General features: G+C 43.0%; 1 protein-coding gene across 1 annotated transcript in view; it reads right to left on the reverse strand.

The window, feature by feature from the left end:
* INTS8 (integrator complex subunit 8) overlaps positions 1 to 16055 on the reverse strand; it is a 41324-nt gene that overhangs the window by 15088 nt on the left and 10181 nt on the right. The window contains exons 6-17 of the mRNA XM_018567226.1: positions 15402 to 15584; positions 12975 to 13082; positions 11446 to 11598; positions 10618 to 10718; positions 9585 to 9726; positions 8205 to 8275; positions 7508 to 7683; positions 5853 to 5986; positions 5603 to 5713; positions 4281 to 4482; positions 3304 to 3425; positions 1899 to 2080 (exon numbers count right to left, since the gene is read on the reverse strand). Of these exons, the coding sequence (XP_018422728.1) occupies positions 1899 to 2080; positions 3304 to 3425; positions 4281 to 4482; positions 5603 to 5713; positions 5853 to 5986; positions 7508 to 7683; positions 8205 to 8275; positions 9585 to 9726; positions 10618 to 10718; positions 11446 to 11598; positions 12975 to 13082; positions 15402 to 15584 (1685 nt within the window). The remainder of the gene's footprint in view (positions 1 to 1898; positions 2081 to 3303; positions 3426 to 4280; positions 4483 to 5602; positions 5714 to 5852; positions 5987 to 7507; positions 7684 to 8204; positions 8276 to 9584; positions 9727 to 10617; positions 10719 to 11445; positions 11599 to 12974; positions 13083 to 15401; positions 15585 to 16055) is intronic.

Here is a 16055-nt window from a genome sequence, read left to right on the forward strand (position 1 = left end):
GAGAGAGAGAGAGAGAGAGAGAGAGAGAGAGAGAGAGAGCCTGAACTAATGGACACACTGGCCTGAACTTTGGAGGATCAGATTCAAGGGCATTCAGAAGATGAGGACACTATAAAGAACCGGCAAGCAGTCGCAAGTTGCAGAATTTGAATACAAGGCTGAAAATCAGGAAAATATGGTCTTCCATGAATTGATTTAAAAAGCAATATTCTAGACAGTATTAGGCGAACAATCACCCTGATGCACTACGCCCGGTCGCGCGGCATTCCCTTTTGTTTATTTCCGGTAGACGCTGAGAAAGCCTTCGATCGCGTCGGGTGGCCCTTCCTCAGGGCCTCTCTACTCCAGACGGGCTTCCCTATAGACTTTGTGGATAAAATCATGGCACTCCATTGCCGACCCCATGCTAGGGTACGGGTGAATGGAGTGCTTTCGGCCCCGTTCCAAATACACAATGGCACCCGGCAGGGTTGCCCCCTGTCCCCAATACTTTACATCCTAGTCATGGAACGATTGGCAAATGCTCTTAGACTTAATCACTCCATTCAGGGCCTCTCCATAGGCAAACAAATCCACAAAATGGGACTATACGATGACGACTTATTGTTGTACCTTTCTAACCATTGGTGGCGCTACCCTCGGTGATGCAAGAATTTAAAATATTTGGGGGTCTATCCAATTACCGGGTAAATGTACAAAAGTGTGAACTTCTGGATGTATCCCTTTCACCCGCAGAACGGAACAGCCTCCAGGAATCTCTTTCCTTTCGAATAAGGTCGGATTACATCACCTGCCTAGGGGTTAAGGTACCAGCCACTCTGTCGGACCTGTACTCGCTTAATTACACCCCACTGTTACAATCCATGGAAGACACTCTTGCCTCCTGGATGAATCTACACCATACCTGGTTTGGCAGGATCGCATTGTTTAACCTCTTGCCGTCCTCTCGTAGTAGAAAAACGGACGGACGGCACTGCTGCATTGGCGGGTTGCCGCCGCCAGACGGCATTTTTTTTCTGCCCGCGCGCGCCCCCTAGCGAGTTGCCTCTATTTGTTCCAAACCCTCCCTATAGGTCTCCCGATCAGGTTCTTTAAACGCATCCGCTCTGCGGTTATACGATATATCTGGAGGAATTAGAAGCCCAGACTGTGATACACTATCTTGATAAGGAAGAAGGAACATGGGGGCACAGCCCTTCTGGACCTAGAGACCTATTACAGGGCTACTCATCTAGCCCATTTGGCAGCCTGGTTTGACCTCAGCGACCCTGCGCTGTGGGTTACCCTGGAACGCGATCTTTCCCCGGTGCCGTTATTCACACTTCCATGGTTACCATCTGCTCTCCGTGTTATGGGTGTGGAACACCACGATGTCCAGATATAACCTATCCACGCCTCAGGGCCCCATGACCCCCATTCTTGCCAACCCATATTTCCCGGCGGGGTATGGAGTCCCCACCTTTTTGTGTTGGAAGGTTTCTATGCCCTGTTATGTGTTTCAGTGCTTGTCGGGCTCACCCTGCCGCCACTAACATCACTGTCTGGCCCAAACCCGATCCCGCGAACTTCCTGGTTGCCCTACTTCCAACTCCGACATTTTGTGAAGACACTGTCTGTCTCGGGCGCTCTCTACAGGCCTCTCACTTTCTTTGAAGACCTATGTGCCTCTGGTTTGCCAATCCAACGCCCAGTTTCGCTACTTTACCAAGCTTTAATCACCACGCACAGCGATTGTAAAAACTTAAAATAAAAATTTATTTCGGAAAAAAAAAAAAGCAATATTTTAAGGCGTGACTAGAATAGTTGTTGATAATTATCAAGAACTGAATAGACAAAGTAAGCGATATGCATTTTCGTCAGTCAGAACAGAGTGGCACGTTCCTCATCCAAACACCTACCTGTACACGATTCCCATGGTGGAATCTCGATTTCTGATCAGGCTAATCCTGCCCTCGTTGTTCCGCTTGTGCTGGTTGGAGACGCTGCATATCTGCACCACCACCTCCCACAGATCTTTAGCTGCCCTCCGGCTGTCTGGTCCTGAGAGCTCTTTACATGTGGCCGCCAGCAGCTGACCGAGCTAGAAAGAATACAAAGAGTCTCATTACTTGGTCAGAAAATGAGTGCTACCGATTGGGATACAGGAATAAATCATGAAACCAGTGGACAAAAATACAGGATGTGTGTATAAACGTGTAGTGTAAAATTACTGTCAGTTTGTCATTTCGCAGTACAGGTGCATTTTAATGAGTGTTACCCAGTTTGCCAGATAGAGCTTTCAGAAGCTCTGCAGAATAGGTGTTCCCAGATAATCAGCTTACTGGTAAACCAGAGCATTTCACACGGCTGGGTGGCATGGCTTACCTAAGCAAAGGAAGCATAAAAACCAAAAGCTTTGAACAGCTAGACTTCCTATGCAAACATTTCCATGCTAAATGCTTGGATCAGACTGGACTGTAAATCTTTTCAGATTTAACAGAATGTCCCAACAATCATTACCCAGCACAGCTAAATCTGCCAGTCAGTTTAAGAGGCTGCAATGGACTGAAAATGATGCTAGTTTTGGTGCAGACACACCTCTGAATCACAGTGATGTCCCGAAGTAGCACTCTCTGATGTTTCGGAGAGTCAAGCCATATTAGCTTCCAACACAGGCTGGAAGTTAGACCTGTAATAGGTTCCCTTTGCACATGAGTGCTTCGTACCACTTTGCGTTATAGAAATCAGATGCGTTAGTTTCCAGTAAGGCAGACAGTCTAAGGGCCGGTTCACACTACAAACAGTGCGTCCAGAGCAGCTGGGTGCTGGAACGCACTGTATGGCACTCCAGCCGACTCCCTGCGTTCAAGGGCGGGAGGGGGCATGGCGGTACATTAAAGTCAATCGCAGCACAGCCACGTCCCCCCTCCGCAGTGCGATTACCAGCACCCAAACACATGGCACATTAGTGCCTGAGTTTCGGTCCAGTGCGTTCTGCAAAAATGCTGCAAGCACTATTTTTGCAGATCACACTGGACCGGAACGCAGGCATTAATGTGCCACATGTGCGAGTGCGGGCGATCGCACTGCGGGCAGGGGGATTTGGCTGCGGTGCCATTAACGTCAATGCACCGCCACTGTACGCAGGGAGCCGGCTGGAATGCGATACAGTGCGTTCCAAAACTTGACCGCTCTGGAACGCATTGTTTGTGGTGTGAACCGGCCCTCAGGGATTAATTACAGATTACTGACAGGGGAGTATTTAGTCATTTGGTCATGTGCTGTTAAACAGAAAGGATGCTTGAATCAAAGGGAAAAGATTACCTTCACATAAGGATTGCTTTGCACTAAGGACGCAGGTGCCTGTAATGTCAAATACTCATTTTCTCTCCAGTTGAGCAGAAAAGCTACACAGTCCGCTGCCACGACTTGTCGGAGGGGAATGTCTACAGAGAAAAAGAGAGAGGGAAGACATATCCTGTGATAAGGTATGGGATCTGTTATGACCCGAATAAGGTAAGAATACACAGAGGAAGAGCAAAATACCTCCTGTCTACCTCCTTCTGAACACTAATCAGGAACAGACGTTAGTGTCTAGTAGTGGAATACAGCCAATAGGGGAAAAACTGCTTTCTCACTATACAATACCCAATAGGTAGGACACATGCCGTACCCCAAAAGACACCCCCCTAAATAAAATGATGATGATGATGTAAAGCAGGGCAGGGCGGTGTTTGTGTTTTAAAGGCGAAGTTCACCTTTCTGACCATGTTTTATGTTACACCCATATTTAAGGTGTAACGTGAAACAAGATCACATTTCTCAGTCCTCCACCCTCAAACTGACCCCCTCTTTTTCTTACCTGAATCGTGGGGTTCTTCTCCCTACCATCTCCTTTACACGTTTGAATTCAGTGCGGCTGTGCGTGTCTCTGCCTGCATAACGTGTAATGTTAATGGATCTGTGAATTAAAATACTACAAGTTCCATATGCCACCGAGGCAGAGATCGGTTGCAATGCTTTGCTGGCTCCAATGCAAAAAATTACCAAATGCCGATTTAAAAAAAAATCTCTGTGGGTAAATGTATTATTTTTTCGCAAAAGGCAAACTATGCCTTCAAGATGGGTTATAGGGTATTTTTCTCATGAATTATTAAACTGTAAAAACAAAATTGCACACATGCCTACAGTGTCTACACCCTCTCTCCCATACCTGCACCATCTAGTTAAAAAGAAAAAGACTGAAGCGTGCATTAAAAAGGACAGTTTAATCTATATGAAGAATGAATTAAACGTCTCACCAGGAATCCTCATTTCCAGGTATCCCCGTACTCTGCTGATGAGTTCTGGTGGTGGCCGGTCCCCAGAGACTCCGCCCCCAGCCTCATAAGTGTAAATGTCCAATAGCAGCATCTCATTGAGCATAACCTGGCGCAGCTTGGGAGAGAATTCTGTCACCAGCTCTAGACAGGAAGTGAGCAGCTGCTTGGCGTGAGGAAAGTCCTAAGAAATACACAGACAAGTCACAAAAATGACAAAGAATGATTTAGAACAGTCATCAATGCAGCCGATAGCCACACAGGCTGGTAAACAAAGGTTGTGGCGAGTAATATCGAAGGAATTCACATGAGACAATACAACTGGTAAAATCATATCTTTCTGAAAGATTGCAGGTGGTAATTTTAGTATAGTCCAGCAAAACAATTTCTGTTAACCAATAACTCATAGTACATGCTTCCATGAGGGATCGGAGAAATACAACTACCCTCTGTGTTGGTAACATCTGCTTCTGAATAAAAGAGACACTGATACCTGGCAGTGCTTTTCCTTTCCATAAATGCTTTCTTATTCACTTGCAATGTGCCTTTGGAATAGTTAGAAAATGTGACCACTCCAGGAGGTACCAAATCCCTAGTACAGGCCTCTCCCTCCATGCATGTCATAGCCCTCAGCTCTTCTAGGAGGGTTTCATTACTGTCTCTTTTCTGTATTCTTCACAAGATGGCAGCACCCAGCAGCAGCCTCAGGGCTTTTACAGTTGAACTTGCATTAAAAAAAATCTTAAAATGCACATATCTTAACGGAAGATTTTTCTTGAAATTAATTGTCTGACAGCAGGGTCTCTTTAAACATTTCCTTGCTCTAACAGTTTTACATAGGCCTCTTTGATGCATCTGGGTTCCCACTTGCTTGGTTTTAAAATAGGGGGATTCCTGTACATACTGTAAAACTTCCAACTTGCAGATTTCATAGCACCACTATGTAGTACATATACTGCCTACATTAGGACTGACGCTTGATTTCAGGTATACGGTCTATACCCTCTGCAACTGGATGATGATGATCATCTTTGCATCTGTAATAGGAAGACACTGCTGGCCTGTCCTGGTCTATAGACCAGTATATATAACAGCTGTCTGTATCTCCTAATAAATAAGAGAAAGACCCCATTGAAGTATGTGTGCACCTATACACAGCTTAGGGAACACAGATAGCCAGAAAGCTATAACAGCTCAGGTAGCTAAAAGCGGTTTTTAAATGTGTATTTTCTGCCATTCCTTAATCATTCATCCACACATAACATTTGTATAATACATTCAGACCAAAAAGAAGAACAAATCACCTTTATTGCACAGCAGTGTAAGCCTTTGGCCAACAGTATATAGACCAGGTCTCTTGTCAGGTTATCTTTAATTCCCAGGATTATTCCACTGTATACTATTGGCACCTCCCACTAAAAAGAAAATAAATATATGTTTTAGGAACAAATATGAAAAGGAAAAAAAAAGGTAAAAATAAAAACACACGAAAGGATTTTACTACTAAACACAACTGCTCAGAAGTACATGAGTAACTCCTTATATGTACTGTACCTTGTTAGATACAATCCAGAACTGGTTGTCAGAAGTCATGCCATATAGTTCAATCAGGATCTGCCTTATTCTCCAGGGATCCACACTGAGGATGAGCTGAAGTTCTAGCTGTCCAATGTTAACACTGGCAGAAGCTAAAACAGTACAGAAGATTAAAAGGCTGGAAAACGCACCCTAACACGCCTCACATTTAATATTTTCTGCGCAGACTTTTCTTTCATAGCAAGGTTCACCTTGACATATAGAATGTAAGAATTAATAAAAGACCAAGCCTAGAAAAAAAAGGAAAAGGCACATAAAGGTGTATGCTTGTGGCTATGGCAAAGGGAGGGGGGGCACTTGGAGATGAGCAATCTATATGGCAGGCTAAGAGATGATCGGTTTCTTCAATGGATTCCCAGATGCAATTTTTAGATAAACATTCCTTCCCCTGATGCCCAATGCAGAGGGAACTTTAAAGTCCATTTTCACCTTCGCGGAGGTATTTTGAAAAAACATATGCCAGCAATGTACACAGAGTGAACATGAAGCAGGCATATGCAGTTGCTGTATATGAACACAGAAACTTTTTTTTTTGTCCTCCATCTCCTCATGGCTGCTTTTGAAATTGCCGCATCTGTGTTTTGCAAGGAGTCTGTGTAAATGAACACTCTCTCTTAGTATTCATAGTGGCAACCCCACCCTCGAGACAGTTTCTTGTGACCTGAAAAGGCAGAGCTGGTGTGCAGTGATCTTGTTACAATGACTCACAGGGACGGGGGCAGCTGCTTTTACACTCTGACCCCAGTGTCAGACTGAGTTTCCTGAGAAAATGTTCAATTTGTAGGACTCCTACAAATTGAAAAAAGTCCATAAAAGAATTAAGAAAGCCAGCAATATGGGTGGGTCATGAAAATGTACACACGTATACATCATCACTGCACCACTACTTTACCACAATAAATGCTAATCACTTTCAAAGGTGGAAATGGGCTTTGATCTATGTTCTAGGTACAAGTAGCAACGCAGCCTTTTAGTTCCAAGACCATGCTGGTTTAATAGTACTTTCAAAGAGAACATATACTAACTTCCTCCTGTGACTCACAGCTCAATATATTGCGGGCTATTGGCCGCTATATACTGAGAGCGCCGCAGCCGGGGCGGATCCCGATAATACTGTCAAGATCCACCCAGCTGGCTGATTGACAGCGGGCTCTGCCTATCTAAGGGCAGATCCAGCTATGCCCGCCCCTTCCCCATCCATTCCTCCAGTCAGCGCTGGAGTATTGGATAGGGGAGGAGATGGGGGGTATCCCTGCGGGGAGCGGTGACTGACAGTCACCGCTCTTTCTAGGGAGATGGTCAGGAAGTGAGCAGGCGAGCGACGGTATGTGTTCACTCATTTCCTGATCGATGGAGCCTACAAGCGACAGTTTTAATGTCACACATCGGCTCTAACTAAGAGGATGAGTGTAAATCACTCACCTCATAGTTCTCCTTTAATGCCAAGTCTTGATTGCACTTCTCTGTTCACAAGCCCCTAGGCCAAGATTGAAATAATGCTGCATTTTTAGCCTGCTCAATGTGATGTCCAGCTAAAACCAACTAAGTGAATATGATAAGTATAGAAAGCGGTAACAGAAAACAATCCCAAGACAATAGATATTGTAGCTGACCTGGTATGTCATAGAAGGAGGTCACAGGCTTAGTACAGAGATTGGTGTGGGAGGTTTTCTGTCTGATTTGCTCAACAAGCATCTTCCTTTCATCGTCTGTCAGCAGTTTCATGAACAACTCATGAGAGGAAATCATAAACACTAACTGTAAGTCTTCAATGCCCAAGCACAAATTTCTGGATGGAAAGAAGAGAAAAACAGGAAATTGTTTATATTGAAATATATCTCACAGTCTATGTGTACATCTTGGAAGGAACGGAATGAACAGGCTTTTTCTATAGCACCACATTCATTTTAAGAAAAGCTGCACTACATTTCAAAATGCTTCAGACAGAATTGAAGATACAGAGGTTACCCATTCCCAGGGAAGCAATGAAGGATTCAAACTAAGCAAGCGACCATTCTGTTTCTGAGTATCGCTAGGGATAATCAAGGAGGGCTGCACCATAAAGAGCACGTTTGCTGGTCGGAATTGCTTATAACACTTGTTGGGAGATTTTACCACTAGTTGGTTCCTGTGCTCCAATTACTTGCTTAAAAGAGAGCTATGGGGTAACGTTTTTTCCCCCATAGTTCTCTTTAGGGTCACAGGAGGACATATACGAACATCCTCCTGTGACCCAAAACTTAGTATACAGTGGGCTATTGGAGTTAGCCTCTTTTTCTGAAGTGCTTGCTGCTGAAGCTGAGAACTTACTTCAAAAATGAAGCTACTGTTCGTCTTTGAGACTCTGATGCTTCATCAATCTTTAGTGACTTGGAACACACCTAGAAAAGAACATGAATGACTATTTTATATTTGTCTTAAAACACAATTTGCACATGTAAACATAACTCAGATATACGTATGATAAAGTATCTGTTGCAAATAAAGATTACTTGTAAAATGCAAGATACACTAAATGCGAAGAACTGTGGACTTTGGCAAAATCAGCCATAAAGCAGCTTAATAAAGGGCTAGAAGCTTCTGCAGGAAAGTTTAATTTAGACCCCTTTCACATGGCATTCCGATGAGGTCCACCTGTCAGTTTTTTAGGCGGGCCCGATTGGAAGGCCGATGTTAGTCTATCGAGAACCGCATCTGTTGACATCTGGGTACCCCCATCTCTGGCCAGGTCTGGAAAAACAAACGGAGCAGAGTTCTGTACACATGTCCGTTTACATCTGATACCCATTGGACCACCATGAGTCTGGTAGTTTCAGTTTTGTTCCTTCATCACAAGATGGAGGAAAAAAACTGGATGGACATGGATTTCACAAAGGTGACATCTCTTCTGTACATGGATCCCCTGCGCATCGGAACTGAAGCCTTAAAAGGGGCCTAATAGGATACTCATTAAATTCAACTGTCCCATATCCACCTAATTTTGTCTATTATGAACTTAGCATAAAACAGAGACTCTAAAATGTCTAAGCATCCTTTCTCAACCAGGGTGCCTTCCAATTCTCACACAGTGTCATGTGTTTCTATCCTGAAGGAATAAGGCTAGGACTCCTACTTTGAAGAAGAGCGGCCCAATTATTTTGTGGTTTTGCGTGGGGTCCCCCCTAAAATCCATATCTATCTTGAATAAGCATTAACTGTTTAAAATAAACATGAACTGAGAGAAATACAAGGACCATTGCTGACCTCCCCTTCTGCAAATGCTAGTACCCTGCCTGAAATGCTGATTTAATAGCTTTGAACATCTCTGAGTTTTTGACATGGATCAAGTATGCATGAGGAATTTTACATTTTCTCTTCATTGTATGCATACCGGCTTAAGCTCAGCAACTTAAAAAGTATTTACGTCCAAGAATCAGCATAATTGTCAGGCAATGACGATTTTCAGAAGGAGATCTGCAATGGCTGCCCACACACTCAAGTTTATAAGTGTATGGAGAATTCAAGTAGGCCCAAGTCATGCAGATAAAAGGAGGGGTTTCCTGTTTCCCCATAAGGGTCCATGACAGACCTTTCCATCCGAGATGGGTGCATTTGTTTTAGTAGAGCTATTCTTTAAATCCTGCCAGAACATATTTACACCTAATAGTGATGCATGATCAGCCAGCAAAGTAAATAAAAAGACCCCCGTACCTCAAGAAGATAGTCTATTTTCTCGTTGTTTGGCTTCATAAAGAGCTGGTGAAAATGTACGCTGACTGGACGCCCATTAAGAATGTCTTGGATTGTGTTACAAGCACAGATTTTAAAGCAGATCTCCGTCAGAGCATCATTGCTGCAGTGAAAGGAAATAGGTTAGGACAGATATCAGCAGGTCAATAGAAGGTCAATAGCAGGTCAATATTCAATAGAATACACCTGAGTGGAATCAATCTTCCCTAAACATGGCAACCTAATGTATTTGCAATTCTAAAGGTGCCCATACACTTTACAACCATCGCAAGACCTTAGTCTCCTTAGACAAAAGACGTGCGACCGTACAGTAGAAACGGTCGCACACCTTCATTCACACTGCACGATTCTCGTACGAGAATCGTGCATCGTGCAGTGTATGGGCACCTTAAGGGGATGTTTCCAAAGGGTTAAAAAGTCATGAACTGGAATGTAATGGATGGAAACACATGTGAACATGCATATTTTAAAGTAAAGTACATTAAGGACAACGACATACACAGAAAAATATAACAGCCAAGGATAACTCTGCTTACTAAAGGTCATGACAACACTGGGTATGTAAGGAACTATTGGCAACAGAGTTAATGGCTGATAAGAAGACCTTCAAAATCTTTTTTCAGTTTTTATTACTGACGAAGCCTGCAATTTTCTTACTAACTGTTGAAGCTTACTTCAAAACAAAAAGGAACTCAAACCCTCCAAAAGTCATCAGTTTTTTCCTCAAACAGCTTCTTGAGCTTTGAGGAAGGGTGTATTGTACAACCCCCCCAAAAACACGTTCTCCTGTTTATGAGTAAATAAATCATTCTGGACCCTTAAAACCATTGGCACGGTCCTCTTGTTTCTTCAAAACTCCTCAAAAGCTATCTGTGTTCCTGTTGTAGAGATTCTACCAATGGGGAAAAGCCATCAATGAAAACCTAGCAAAACCGGCTGGGGTTAGACTTTAAATTACAAGTGTACTTTAGCACTAACAAGTGAAAGCACTTACCCTTGCTGCACCTTCTGGAAGAGCTCTCTCAAAACAGACTGTCTGAACTGGTCTGATAGGTTACCATTTACATTGTCTTCATAGAAAATATTCAGTATTCCCTGAAAAGGTGCAAAACAAACCTAAATAAAGCTGACAATGCACAAACTCTTTTTATAAATGGAGAACCCTGTAAGTGGTTACATTGGAAAACTGAATAGTTGCAAGACAATTGTACGGAATTTAGACCTTGCAGCTCTGGGTTCCTTGGTTTAAATCCTGGCCAGGACACTATCTGCATGGAGTTTGAACATTCTCCATGTGCTTGTGTGGGTTTCCTCCCATACTCCAGACATGATGGTAGGTAATTGGTTCCTATTTAAATTAGCTCAGGCAATGTGCATATGAGATAGGGACATCAGATTTTTGGCACCTCGAAGGCAGGGGCTGATGTGAATGTACAGTATGTAAAGCACTGCTTGAAATGTCAATGCCATATAAAAGCCTGCAAATTAATAAATAGCGCACATTGTGGAATGCAATTATTCAACCTCACTAAACAAGCAAGCATTACACATTCTGGTGGGGTCACTGGTGACTTTGGAGCTGGCACCCTGTATCTGAATACCAAGTTCATTGAGCTCAGGGGAACAAGGGGAACACGTGGGAGAAAGGGGGAAGGGGCGCCTTACACTAAGATCATCTATTTGCAGGCTTAACTCATTAAATCAAGTCTTATATTTATTACCAACTCCAGGGCAACTTTAGGTAAATGATCAGATAAACCCCCCGGAAGCAGCAGGTTTTAGAATACCTTGCAGACATAACAAAATAAATAATCTGCCTTACCTGGAAATTGCCATTCTTCATGAAGTTATGAATCTGACTATATGTTGAAGATTGCTGGACAGTCAGATTTGATGGAGCCACAACACTGCACGCCTGGCAGTAGCCGGCCAACCTCTTCTGATCTATTGCGCAGTGGGCGGAGTCTGCACCAATCTGAGGGAAAGAGATAGAGCAATAGATATTACTTTAGGACAATAACAGGAGAACATTCAGGACTTTCAAAAAACAAATAAATCTGCTTCAACAATAACAAAGTGAACCTAGCATTAGATATATTGTACATGTATGCTGCATAATGTATAAAGACAAGAGACAAGGAAATGCTTCCTCCTGCCAGCAGCAAACTGATGACATCATCACAGCCTAGGCAAAGTCATCTGCCTATACCTCAGGATTACTTTTTAATGATATAAAGAATAACTTTTTTTGATTAATGATACTTTTGCTGTATATTGGTGCCATGTCAGAAAAGTACTTATGCAATCGTTCAATGATACTAAAAAGGTCCACTTACAAGTATTTAGAGATAAACATTTTTAAAAAGACAGACATTACATTTCATGAACTAAAGCAACTGGAAGTTAAATGGACTCCTCCTTTATGAGCAGCCAATCATATTCTCCCTTTAATTATTCTAATGGATGAAAGGGAAAGTCTTGGTGCTGTGCACAATGTTAACCTTTTTTCTTTTCAGCAGACACCTTCAGACAAGACGATATTTTTCTTTTTAATTAACACCTTTGACTAGTCACTGGTAAGCACCAACCAATGGCTAGTGTTTAAATAAAAGGTCTGAGCTACCTGCAATGTTGCTGATGATAGCCTCTAAGCAGACAATCAACTTTTAACAACTTGTGTGAACATTCTTATTATCCACTTACCTCAGGAGTAAATGATAGTCACATGTCACCAATTCAGACACTGCATTCATATATACAAATGTGTACAGTGCCAATAGTGAACCAACAACATTCCCTCTCTCTGCCTTGTAATGCATGGAGTGCTTAAAGGAGAACTATGGGGTTCAGTGTTTTTCCCCGTAGTTCTCCTTAGGGTAACGGGAGGACACAAACTAGCGTCCTCCCGTTACCCTAAGCTCAGTATACCGCGAGCTACAGCTCGCGGTATACGGAGACGCCGCAGCGGATCCCGACGTAGATGACGGGATCCGCCCAGCTGCGTGAGTGACAGCTGGCTCTGCCTATCTAGAGGCAGAGCCAGCTGTATCCGCCCCTTCCCCCATCCGTTCCGCCAGTCAGCGCTGGCAGATCGGAGCGGGGAGAGGGGAATCCAGCCCCTCCACTGTCACAGCAGAGAGCTGTGACAGGATCGAGAGGTGAGCGAACGCCGGTATGTGTTCGCTCACCTCCCGATCTACTGAGCCGACCTGTGAGTCTCATTGTCACAGGTCGGCTAGAACTATGAGGTGAGTGAAAATCACTCATCTCATAGTTCTCCTTTAATGGTTCACAGGACTTATGAATAGGGAACACAGCAAAAATGTTATCTGTTCAGCTTGACAAGATTACCTTGGATACCAGTTGCTTGGTATTGAAGAAATGCTCCCTGGCCTTCTCATAATTCACTGAGTTGGTGGGTCCTTGCTGGAAGTAAAAGGCTCCAAGGTCATAGCACACCTGTAGAGGAGACATAAGCCCAATACCATGAGTTTACATTCTAAAGAAATGTTATTTGAAGATGTTCATATAAAAAACACACCTAGCATAAGAAACACACACACACACACACACACACACACACACAACACACACACACACACACACACACACACACACGAGTCTGAACCATGCATTGCATACTAGTGACTCAAAGATTACTTTCAGCTTTACAGTCCCAAAAGCAGTACATGAAGCATGAGCTGGGGGTGGCTACGACCTTCACTGTCTTCTTACAAGTGTTTTACTTTGGACAGTTTCCTCTCAGGACAACTTCTTTTTGGAGCTGTTTTTTCTAAAACACAACATACAGGAACACTTGCTGCAGAAAGACATGTTGTGTCATATTACACAAGACAACTGGATCAACCTGAGCAAGCCAAAATCCAGCATATGTTTTGTTAACCATTTGAGTACCAGCCTGTAATACCCCTTCACTACCAGGCCATTTTTCAGTTTTCACTGCTTTGATACTTTGACTGACAGTTACTCAGTCTTGCAAACACTGTACCCCAATGAATAATATATCATTTTTGAGACCGATATAGCTTTCTTTTGGTGGTATTTAAAGCAGAAATCCGACCAAAAGTGTTCTTTTTTTGTCTAAAAAAAAAAAAGAGAACCTGGCTGCTACCTCCAGTTCCCGAAGCCTGTCTTCTGCAGCAATGGTAGGTCTCTCGGCATCCTCAAGTCCTATACACTGTATATAGAATGTGATGACTCAAGAATCCTTAGACCCCTGCAGCGAAGGGGGAGAGAGGCCGCAGGGATGGGTCTAAGAACCAGCCAGCTCCGAGGATCTGGTGAGTATAACTTTTTTTTAGCACCTAGACAAAAACAAGCACTTAACCATTGTAGTGCGGAGGTAGCCCCACTGCAAAGATTGAGAATACTTTTGCCCCAGAGTTCTACTTTAATAACCACTGGGGTTTTTATTTTTTACTATATAAAAAGGAAAAAAAAACCCAAACAGTTAAATAAAAACAGTTTCCCTTACTTTTTGTTATAAAACATATAAAAAAAATGCCAGGACATTACAAAACACCCCCAAATAACTTCTTTCTGGAGAGTAGACACACCAAGGTGATTTCATTTTTTGACCACAATTTAATGCAAAACATGCTGGTATTGAGGTAGATAAAATATGGAGCTTGGCACTGGTGCACTAGATACAGGGCATCATTCCTGCACAGGTCATACACAGAGGGAGGAGGTGAAGGGGTTAATGTACAGGCCACATACATGCACCGTACAGTGTACACAGAAGAGACTTTGCATGTCATTTTTTTTTCATTTTACTTCCACTATAATATACAGATCAGAGACAGGACAGAGAGAAGATGTACAGCTCATATCTAACATTTCCACAAATTATCAAATGAATTAAAACTCGCCACCTTGAAACCTCTGCTGACCACCCTTCATTCATTAAATCTTTAAGCAGAAATACTGCTTCTTCTGTTGTGAGAGGAAGGGGAGGGCTCTCAAATGTAAACTGATCACAGTGTTAAAGGAGAACTATGGGGTCAGTGCTTTTCCCCGTAGTTCTACTAAGGGTCACAGGGGGACATAAACTAGCATTCTTCCGTGACCCAAAGCTCAGTATACCGCGAGCTACAGCTCACGGTATACTGAGACCACGCCGGATCCCGACATTACGGTCGAGATTCACCCAGCTTAGTGATTGACAGCCGACTCTGCCTATCTAGAGGTAGAGCCAGCTTTACCTGCAGAGGGTGGAATCTCTGCAGGGAGATGACCGAGAAGTGAGCGAGCGACGGTATGTGTTCGCTCACTTCCCGATCTACTGAGCCGACATGTGACAGTTTCATTGTCACACTTCAGCTCGAACTATGAGGTTGAGTGAAAAATCACTCGCCTCATAGTTCTCCTTTAACATTTATGATCACTGTAATTGGTCATCGCAGCAATCACAAGGCACAGAGCCACTCTGAATGACTTTGTGCATCATATCTGTGATCTGTGCCAATGATTGAAACAGAGAGCAGTTTTAAAACAGCGCTGAAGAACACCACATCCACCACTCGGCTGTTTTAAAACGTACTGTGATAGTGAAGTATTGAAGAGTGACAATACAGTATACATTTAATAAATTTTAGAACATGAGCCGCTAAGCCTCTTGCTTTGTTTCAAGTAGCACTAAGCTTTACTGACGACATAACATTTATTGCAAACAGACATTATATGTTATTAACAACAATGAAACAGGTTACACATTTAGGATTTAAACTGAGAAAAGGGTAACAAGCCTGGTATTACCTGGCATTGCATCTCTTCAGAACTGATCATTAAACCTGCAGTGGAACACTCTGTTTCCCCATTCACAGCTCCAGGCTCCATCGCTAGAAGGTCCAGCGTCCTCATGGTGTGGACATAGAAAGACTTCTTTAGTTCTATGGCCTCCTCTAGCACACTGACGGAGTCATCAGCCTGCTCTTTCAGCTGTAGTCATTAGAGAACCAGAGATATGTAAGTGACGTATTCTTATGCAATGCATGCTGACAGGGGTGGAAACTTCTAATCACAATCACAGTTCACATTCTCCTCATAGAGTATGCAAGAAATGAGTGCATCTATGTGTGGGCCATAGCACTCCCATATTTTAACATATTACCAAAACTTTTAATGTGAGGCCGTCTCAAAATGGAACTCCAGCTTCATTGTGGAAAAAACAAATCCTTGTCCATACGTCACCCTGTCTGTCTGATTATCTGCCTTTCCATCCACAAATCTCTCTAACGTAAAGACCAACTTGTCCAGCTATCTGCCAGACAACAGGCTCAATTCCCAAAGCTTTAGCACATTGATAAGTACCTTTATTTCAGGTATGTGATAGTAATTTTTAAATCTCATTGGACTCAAAGAAACAAAACCTGTACTTTAAAAAAAAAAAAAAAAAAAAAAAAAAAAAAA

The sequence above is a fragment of the Nanorana parkeri genome, unplaced genomic scaffold (assembly GCF_000935625.1).
Source record: "Nanorana parkeri isolate BGI_ZX_2015 unplaced genomic scaffold, ASM93562v1 scaffold1023, whole genome shotgun sequence".
NCBI classification, from domain to species: domain Eukaryota; kingdom Metazoa; phylum Chordata; class Amphibia; order Anura; family Dicroglossidae; genus Nanorana; species Nanorana parkeri.